Source organism: Histoplasma capsulatum (assembly GCF_000150115.1).
Source record: "Histoplasma capsulatum G186AR genomic scaffold supercont2.4, whole genome shotgun sequence".
NCBI lineage: Eukaryota > Fungi > Ascomycota > Eurotiomycetes > Onygenales > Ajellomycetaceae > Histoplasma > Histoplasma capsulatum.
In genome coordinates this window covers 1,237,811-1,247,474 of record NW_025544804.1, presented here as the reverse complement: position 1 = coordinate 1,247,474, position 9,664 = coordinate 1,237,811, and the positions used below count along the sequence as shown (strand labels likewise).

Here is a 9,664-nt window from a genome sequence, read left to right as displayed (position 1 = left end):
TGAAAGGTCCCAAAAAGAAAATAGCAAAATATATTAATGCATCGGACGTGAAGCTATATATCGTTGTCCACAGAAATTGAATCCAGGGTTCTCTAGGATGTTCATGCACTTGAAATCGTAGATTTTGCATCCTGGTCTAATACTAGTCCGTGGGGCTTGATTTCATCCCAGGGTTTGCTTGCAGCCACACTTTTTGAGCGGGGCATGGAGCCTTCAAATCTTAAGTGGTTACTTGAAGTTTAGGCGGAGAATATCTGTCCCGGGCCTGTTCGTTCCCAGGAAATCATTCAAGAAACCAGAAATATCAGCACTGTCCATATTAAAATCGTACATATCTTCTGTCCATGAGATATCTGGGAAGGTAATCTGGGTCTGTCCATCAGCCATAAAAGGGAGTACAAGTGAGCCATCGGCGTGGTGTTCCAGGCCGTTCAGGGTTCGTTGGGAATTGATCAAAGCATCGGCAATGGTGAGAAACGCTTTGCATATTTCGTAGAGATGTTGGGAGCCGCGGGAAAGATCCTTGACCAGTTCGAGCGAGCCGACTGTTTCCTGGAGTAAGGCAAGTTCCTCCAAGTCTCCAGTGGCAATTGCGTGGGTGAAGAGGATGACGAATGGTGTGAAGGAAGGGTAGAGAAGAATCCTGGATATATTGATAGGTTAGTTTAGTATCTTGTGTACCTGGAAACTCTGAGATGGAAATGCTGACCAGGTTACATATTCAGCTTTCTTGTGGCTTTTGCGTTCGCGGAAGTAAGGAAAGCATTTCAAGTGACTCTGTAAACCTAGTTTGGCTGCCTCCAGGCATTTGGAACTTATAGCCATGGCGTTCGGAGACATCTGGGCACGGTAGATGACAGTCAAAACTGAATAGGTGATAAATTCAGCACAAGCCGCTATTCCTTGTAATGACTCTGCATAATAGCCACCGCTGACATCGATCTATAAACGTTGTTGTCAGCAGGAAGACACAGAAGACCGACGATTTAACGTAAGTTAGCATACCTCAAGGAGTTCATTCCGCACTTCAATCAACTCGGTAGATAACTGTTCCATGACACGCATCTTTTCTTCCGGTGGCGAGCGCGATGCCGAAACGGAATATAGTTTGTCATATACTCGACCCTGGATAGCTGAAAACTTGATGATCACATGAGTCATGAGATCCCAAGGGTGTTGATGAGGGTCAGTTGACGGCATGAAAATTCCGCAATCGATATCATGGTCTTGAAAATGTGATGTGCGGCCAAGGTTAAGAGAGAGGTTTTTGTCAACCATATACAGTCTCCAGAAAATATGTCGCTTCTCCTCACTAACTGGGAAGGGATCACTTTTCAATTCCGAATTGCTATGGTATCCCATACTTTGACACATATCAAATGCCACTGACAGATAGGTCCAGCACAGCGGAAGGTTTGTTTCTTCTTGACACTTAATCACCTTTTGGCGAGCGAAAAATTAGCTGGGGCCAGCTAGGGAGTGAATGGAAGCCCTTACCCCAATTAGCAGCGCCTGGACCTTTTCAAGGGTTGGGCTGACAAATATATCGTAGGATTTCAAGCCCTGCACAAAGTTTTTCTCACACATGTCTGCATATATGGCACAATCGGGTTGAGGAAGTGAAGTGTCCCCAATGTGAATATAGTCCCGAATGATGAAGTAGAGCAAACCATGCAAAAGGGTAATGGAGCCTGCTGTGATGGGTTCGGAAGGGAAGTAAATTTTCTGACATAGTTTTTCGATCTGGAGGTAGTCTCTCCAAGAATTGTGCACAAGAAAGAAGGGAGGTTGCTCTAAATGTCACGTCAGCGCAACCAAAATCCTCTTGGGCGGAAACCATTCTTCTATCAAACCTTTGATCCTCTTGATGAGAGAAATCACGAAAGCCACCGGAGGTAGATTCAAATTGGATGTTGCAGGGTTTGCAACTTCTGTCGTTTCAGAAGAACGCGGAGCTGGGTGATGCTTATCGAGGCTGCTGTTTAGGGACAGGAGGGCTCTATAGACGTTCTCGTCGAGTTTACTCCCGGGGACTCTTGCAACGGAAAGATCCGCTACCTTTTTGGCTAGTAGAGTCGCACTACCAAAGGACGATTGCCCTTCAAATGCAGCAGTCGCTATCTCCAGAGATGACTGGGTTGATAAAGAGGGTGAATGATGGCCCAACGAAGCCACGGAAGCAGTGGCGGCGGAACGATGCGACAACTCATGAATACTTTTTTCGACCGCAGAAAGGCGGTCTTCGATCAACCCCAAGTTTCTCTCACTGGCTGGGTTAATACCCAAGCCACTTGAAGAAGTAGTCGGATGGCTGACGTACTGGTTGGATGGAGCAACAGGAGGTCGCTCTGTGAGCCTCGAAGAAGCGGCATGGCAAGTGATCCCGAGTGTTCCGCAGCTGGAACATGGAATGGCCTTATCACATTTGATCTGGACAAAGATGTTAGACCAGCTCCATTAGTAGGCTCCATCGACTAGAATTTCTCGATGTTATATGATTCCGGCTTAAGACGCGTAGCAGACACAGAGATATCACACCTTTCTCAGCCGACAATTTTCGCACTGAATAGCAGTTGTTAATAATCGCACAGGAGATTTAGTCTTAGGTAAAGAAAAGGTCAACATTACTGCACGGGCACGGAACGAACGAGAAGAAGAATTCGCTCCGTGTGGCATTTCAAAAAATTATGAAGTCGGAAGGACTCGAGAGCTTCGCTTGAGATTGAGAACAGATAGTTATGTATACTAAGCAAAAAAAAAAGAGGCAAAGAATAAATATAAAAACAGGGGGGCTAAACACGCTGCTGCACCATTTTATGCATAAATATACCGTCTATATAGAAATTATTGTAGCCATGGATGTACGATTAAAATGTTGAATTATCGCTGCTGAACCTTTCGTTATATTTTCTGATCTCACGTGAATTAGCGACCAGTCATGATGTATTTTACAATTTAATGGCTGTCCATCGCTGCACCAATTATCTTCCTTCTTTAATGGTCCGACTTGGAGGCGTCAGGGGAGTCGATACAGAGAAAAACGCCGTACTGCAGCACATCTCTGTGTAACGAGCCACAGGGGTTCGTCCCACTTTGTGGATACATTAAACCTTATTTTGTAGGTTTCTACGGACACAAGGGAGGGAGCTCCCCGTTTATTCAAACAAATATCGCAAAATCAAGAGCATGCATCCTCGTTGAGCTCGTTACTAACAGTCAATATATCTTGACAAACTGCTAGAATCCTCCCACCTGGTACATCAGACAAAGGTATACGTATCAGTTTTCGAAGCGGGAAAAATAAAGCCACGCTCATTTCCCTCCCTTTTTCTGAGACTTATCGACAATGTCTATCCATTGAGATTTCACCCCCCGGTTAGCCAGCGCTGCTTCAACAAGTTTACGGTGATCGCCCTGAACCAACACGCTCATCACTCCATTCGCCGCTCCCACGGCCTGTGAAACGCTCGTACTACTCGAACATTTCTTCTGCAACTCATCCGCCAACAACTGCGGTGCGGCACCGAACGGTTCTAAACCCGTTATCTTGGTAACTACCTTTGAGCCTGTGCGACGCTCAATGGTCACGGTAACCTTGGGGCCGGGACCTGCTTTTGGCTTTACGTCGTGGAGAGTCTGGCCGGGCTTTAGCATGGCGTGATAAGGGGCGCAGAGCGAAGGGTCCTCAAGTAGGCGTCGGAGGATCGCGTCGCGTTGGATGATGCCGCGTTTGAGAATTGCGAGGTCGTTGGGCGAAGAGGACAGGATGGTGTTACTGATGAATGGATTTAGAGATATAATACGTGGATTTGTGGTGGATATGATGGGAGGGTCTTGGGCAGTGAGATAATCATTTAGGCGTTTTGAAACATCTGAGCTTGTGTAGTAGTTATTCACATCCCTGTTTGATAGCGGCGGAAATAAGGTGGGTGTAAGTTTCCCGCTTGGTCGGTACAGCGTTTTCACGGTGAATGACTGGCCCACAGCGAGATCTTTGTCATCTCCTCCTAACGAAACGGATTTGGCAGCTTTGTCCGAGCTATTCTTTTTGGGAAGCTCATATGGAACAAAATCGTCAAGTTGGGCGGCCTCAAAATCGGCGTCCAAGATTATTGTCTCACCGCCGTTGCGGTCTTTAGCCTTAACCAAGCCTTCTTTGTCAAGATGCTTGATGAATTTCTTCACGTTCTTCCAAGATGTTTTTTTGATATTATAAAATTGCGATTGTTGTGCTGAGTGTATTGGTAGGAATGGCGTTATCAGATTGGATATCAAAAAGGACGCTTGGATGGGAAATGACATTCCATGGTCAGGTGTGGACGGGTTGTCCATTTTATGTTGGTAAAGGCAGTAGAGGAAAGCGTTGTGAAAAGCCATATCGATTTCTGGATGTCAATTAGAGATTTCCGTGACTGGATTCCATAGCAGAAAGTCATGGAAGAAAATCATACCTTTGGTGGTAGGTTCCTGTAATTGCTGTTCTAGGATCGGGTCGTCTTCGTTCACTTCATCCGCATCCAGCGAGACACCGCCCTCTTCCTCGCCCTCGCCCTCGATATCAACCTCACCCTTCCCATCTTCCATCGTCAATTCTTCCAACCCCTTCTCCACTGCATCACCATCACCCATCCAGCCATCAATATGCTCCGGCGACTGCTGACCGGGTTTTCCTATAGAACCCCAATTCCACAGCTCATCCCCTTCCCAGGTCACCCCTCTAACAGCATGTCCCTTCACCCCCCGAACCTGCTCCAACGCAGCCACATCGATTTCGCATACACCCACGAACGTCGGCACACTAGGCTTCGCCAAGCTCGCGACCGCAACTATCTCTCCCTTGACCGCCCGTGCAGGGAAGGGTGGCCCATTGGCTAAGCCTGGCGTCATTAAATCCGCACCCCCGTACAGTTTGTCCATCACCAAGTTTGGGGTATGCAGTAGAGGGACGAGACGCGGGTGGCGCCATAGTGTATAGACTGTAGGGTATAGACGTCCATCTGTGCCTGCACCTTGCTCTGGCCGCACCCAGAGAATTCGTTCGTCGTCGTCAGCATGTGAACCGACATAGATCGTGCCCTGGACAAGGGTTAGATCCGGTCCTGCGGTAGTCGTGAACCGCGCGGACATCGTATTATCTGGCAGAAGGGATTTGCGGAGTGCTGTAAGGGTAGTTGCGGCTTCATTTGGCGGGGCTCCTGGTTGCTCTTGGCTCGTTGCGGCAGTGGGTGTAGGTATTTCAATTTTGAATTGCTGAATAATTTGATCTGCTACTTTCCGCCGGTCAGAAGAGCGGAGGGGTGCGAGCGATTTGACCTGTTGTTTTTTAGGTGAGCAAGAACACCATTCCCTGGTGTGTGGCGGAGTGGGATAAGGATGATAAGGATGAGGGCTAGGATAACACCTACAACGGGCTTCTTCTTGAACATGGTGCAGAATGACCTTATATTTTCTGTGATATAGGGTTGGGTAAGCTGGGGTGATGAGGATTCAAATCCCTTTCTATTTTCCCAAGCTTGACCATCCAAGCTGGTGAGGTGTATTTCCGAGTAGCTAGCTCTGATAAGGTTCGAAACAATATCACTGATGTGGGTTTGTGGGAGCCCCGAAGATACGGGAGCTAGGATGCTGACTCACAAGCCAGGCTGAACTTCCCCGCCCGCGAGCCTGATCACTAATGTAAAGAAAGAAGTAAGAACGGAAATTTATTACGTTAAATGACTGAAGGGGGACTGCCTAAATAATGACATATTGAAACAGTAATTCTCGTTATCATATTCCATAAAAACCTTAGCATTCGGTTTTTGGTACATACATGGCGGCTTGAGGAAGTTAAAGGTGGCTTTGGGTTAAGCACTCCTTGACGAAGATGAGTTCAATTAGCCCGCGAATCAAGGAGTATATAGCAATGAAAATGCTTGTAAGTATATACATTCAAAGTTGAGCAAAAAAGCTAGCTGGTAAAACGGAGTGGAAACAGCAGAGTCACCCATATAAATTCCGACAATCATCCATTAACTCCTGTAGTTGAATTCGTTAAGGATGAGGTCTCTGGGATTTTTTGATGTATCGCGCTGAACACCGTCTGGTGACTGTGGGTGTGGTGGGTGTACCATTGGGTATGCTAGGAGTTGCATGGGGATGGTGTGGCTATTGGCATGATTGGTGTGATCTCTGGCGGGACAATATGGGAAGCTGGAGGGTATAAATTGGTGCGAACGGTTGGTTTGGGATCGAACCTTGGTAGTCTCCAGTCTCTGCCATCATTGCACAGGGCTGAACCAAAATTTCATAGCCATTAAATGGATTGTAAATATTAATTTCAATGCCACGGTTGGTCGATTGGTAGAAAGCAGTTCCACCCTTTTCCCGGGGTTGGATCATTCCCAATCTGTTGTTTTAGATTGAATTATTGCGGGTAATTTTGGGCGCCATTGCGTTCGCACGCAACATGAAGGGCAATTATTTCATGTCGGAGGATATAATATCCGGGGGCAATGGCTGAAGGGGTAGTGAGTCTCCAAATGCTGTTATTTGTAATAAGTTGACGGATGGTTATTGACCGGGATTTTGGCTATCATCAACGAGACCAGCTTCTTTGGTGTTAAAGAACTCTAGGGTTGTTTTGTCGACCATTGAGCAGTCAGTCTCCTTTGCACTTCGTCAGATAAGTGTATAAATGGGCCAATGGTAGCTTTCTGCCTACCAGTCCACTGTAATTGCATGGTGCCTTCTGCAAACACTCCCGCAGTCGCAGTTCCTGGCTCGGCATCGCGATGGCAAATGATTTCAGGGTTAGTGTATGAACTTGTCACTTGCGGTAGCGGACCACCCGGCAACGGCTAATGGGTGAGGCATATAAGGGTACCGGCCAATCAGATAGCCGCGAAATCTGGGGATAACGTCAACATTCTTCTTTCAAGAGACTCAATTCGAGAGCGAGAGAGATAGAGGCAAGAACCCTGGCGAGACAGCATGTTTAAATATAGACATGATGCCAGTTGGTTTCTGTGCCGGATGATGTAAAGCAAATTATGAAAGATGAGGAAAATCGGAACAGTGAGTGAGAAAGAACAGCCTCAGCCAGTGAAGTTCGCAAAAATGGAAGCCAGCCTGGGCCTGAAAAGTCTCGATAAACACAAAAGAAGCGGAGACCGAATAAGCGGACTGGAAGGTTATGTTCCAAAAAGAAAGAATAGAAAAGAAAAGAAAAGAAAACCAGATTTCCAGCTCAAAGGGTGTAGCTAAATATATCAGCTATATAGCGAACATACATAACAGCGAATTACTTGAATGGGCTCGAAATAGGCATAATTCAGACGTCTGACTTATAGCTTAAAAACAGCCAAATAAACGACACCTGCAAACGGCTATAGCCAGGCCCCCCCATTCCATTGGTACCTTGGGAGTTGTCAACAGCGGTACGGATTAGACCTTCGTAGCTTGGGTTGCAAATCCCTAGGATGTAGATGCTGTGCCCTGATGTCTGTGCATATCCTAAGTAGCTATCGCCATCAGCCATATGATATAGTTGGAATATCGCATGTCACATCTCATCAATTAAAGGACGACATTCTCGCATCGATTATTCTGGTCCACGGTAAAAGGATGGTATGAAACACGGATATCTAGCGCAAAACATCCGCATAAATGAAGTCCCAAAACAGGATCCATGATTTGAGAATCTATCCGCTCTAAAGATGGAAGAAAACATGGGGGCTTCGCTGTTTCAAGCCAGGGTGTCAACGACTCGCCCAAAGGGAAGGACAAGAGGTATAATTTGCGAAAGGAGGAATAATTAGTCGTTCCAATTGCCGCTGACAGTCACCCCGAAGGAATAGACAGCAAGTCATATCTTATCCTGGAGTTCTAGTTGGATCTGTAGACGGCAGATACAATTCAGTCCTGGAGAGGTTGATCAGAGAGGATGTCGCTCCGGACCTAGGTAGCAGCAAGGAGTGGCTCGGCCCGACCAATGATCCGGGGTATCTCTGATGCAATGCCATAAAAACGTTGAGCTGCTTTTCTCCTCAATCCAGATATCTCAGCCATTGAGCTGGTTCAATCGACGCGGAGTGTCCTTTCTCCAGAAGCAGTGCGGAGTCGTTTCCGGATCTGCCCTGTTGGGTATCTCAGGCGTACAGTTGAGCCAACTCAACTGTGTTGCCAATGCTTGATCACGACCACTCTAGCAGGCGGTTCAGTATTTGTTTCTATGTTTCCATATATCTGTTTATTTTTGCGGAGAACAATGGGACATTTCTCTCGTCGGAGATCCCAGTTAGGTCTATTTGAAACTCAATAAGCCTGGCATTCAACGTGCAACAGATACTTGTACTAGTATATATATATTTTTACCTTGACTCGTTCCCTTGTGCTTAACCTTTTTCTTTCCTTTATAATTCTTATTTTAAAATCTGTCCATTATTTTCTGTTGGATTGCTCTGGGTCCCTCTCAAAAGGAAAATATGATGGAAAAATGAATATCCCCAGCGCCGGTGCTGGGGGCAGGAGCTGGCAAGCGTGATTGAGATGCACCACTTTCAATGGTACTTGTACTGCCGCAACGCTGCCTGTTTTGTTATTATGCTGTCCAGAAGGTGCGATAGTCTCATTTCACATCGTGGGAGTCAATGTCCATCGAATCGTTGGATCCGCATTCTCTAGGCACTTCTTCTATTGAGAAAGCCCCCCTTCTTGATTCGAGGGACTCTTGCAATATGAGAGTCCCTGTTTCAATCATTGATGGCTAATCGGATCTTATCATTCCCATGGGCATAAAATGCATTGCTCTTCAGTCACTCGCTTTGCCATTCCCTTTACTATCGTTATTATCTCTGTCACGGCTGTACCGCTTTTCAGGGACAGCAAGGGATCTCCTATTATTCTGCCAAACCTAGATGCCGAAGAATTGATACAAATGGATCTAGATCGTGTTGTGAGTTATTCGTCGTTTTGGAATACTGGCAATGGCGCGCTAGATACCACCCTGGGTGCAGATTCTGGGAGCACGCTTGGATACAATCCGATTGAGACCCACCAAGTTGAAAATCATCCTCAGCTAGACCCTTGGGCAGCAGAGAATGCGTATATGCTTGCGAATCTCAACCCTAACAACACGGGCCTATACTATCGTGACCGTGTCGTAAACCCCATGACTTATCCATGGAACACCATCGGCCGGCTATTCTTCCAGCGTTCCAATATCGATAATGGAGGGTGGTGTACGGGGTCTTTAGTCGGGAGAAACCTCATACTCACCGCCAGCCACTGTTTTCCATGGGGATATGGCAGGAATCGATGGATGAGATTTTCACCAGGTTTTGGCAACGGCGTCGAGCCATATGGTAGCTCTTACGTATCACAATGCCGCGGGGTCAAAAATACTTTTAATGTCACCGGGATTGATTACATCGTCTGCCAGCTCTGCGAACCGCTCGGGGACTTGACTGGTTGGATGGGTACAAAGTGGTGGAAGGATGGGGATTCCTATATGGATAGACCATGGAGAAGTTCTGGATACCCTACTGATGCGTTTCAAGGGAATGAGCAAATGCTTTTGTCCAACATCACGCTTCTTAATGTCGATTTCCATGGGCGTCTCGGGAAGGAATTGGAGACTCGAGTGTTTGCTTCGCCTGGTTGGTCTGGAGGGCCGATGTGGGAA

At 46.7% G+C, this 9,664-nt stretch overlaps 2 protein-coding genes across 2 annotated transcripts; both read right to left on the bottom strand.

Moving 5' to 3' along the window:
• Positions 1–228: 228 nt before the first annotated feature.
• Positions 229–2,813, bottom strand: HCBG_03491 (uncharacterized protein; the record flags this gene model as incomplete). The annotated part of the gene is made up of 6 exons (XM_045430540.1): positions 229–643; positions 710–942; positions 1,006–1,440; positions 1,498–1,694; positions 1,854–2,430; positions 2,811–2,813. 6 exons carry the CDS (start codon positions 2,811–2,813, stop codon positions 229–231), a joined length of 1,860 nt encoding a protein of 619 aa, XP_045288683.1.
• A 499-nt stretch (positions 2,814–3,312) lies between these two features.
• HCBG_03490 (translation machinery-associated protein) lies at positions 3,313–5,537 on the bottom strand (the record flags this gene model as incomplete). Its single annotated transcript, XM_045430539.1, has 4 exons — positions 3,313–4,385; positions 4,452–4,563; positions 4,726–5,313; positions 5,406–5,537. 4 exons carry the CDS (start codon positions 5,424–5,426, stop codon positions 3,313–3,315), a joined length of 1,794 nt encoding a protein of 597 aa, XP_045288682.1.
• Between the last annotated feature and the right edge of the window lie 4,127 nt (positions 5,538–9,664).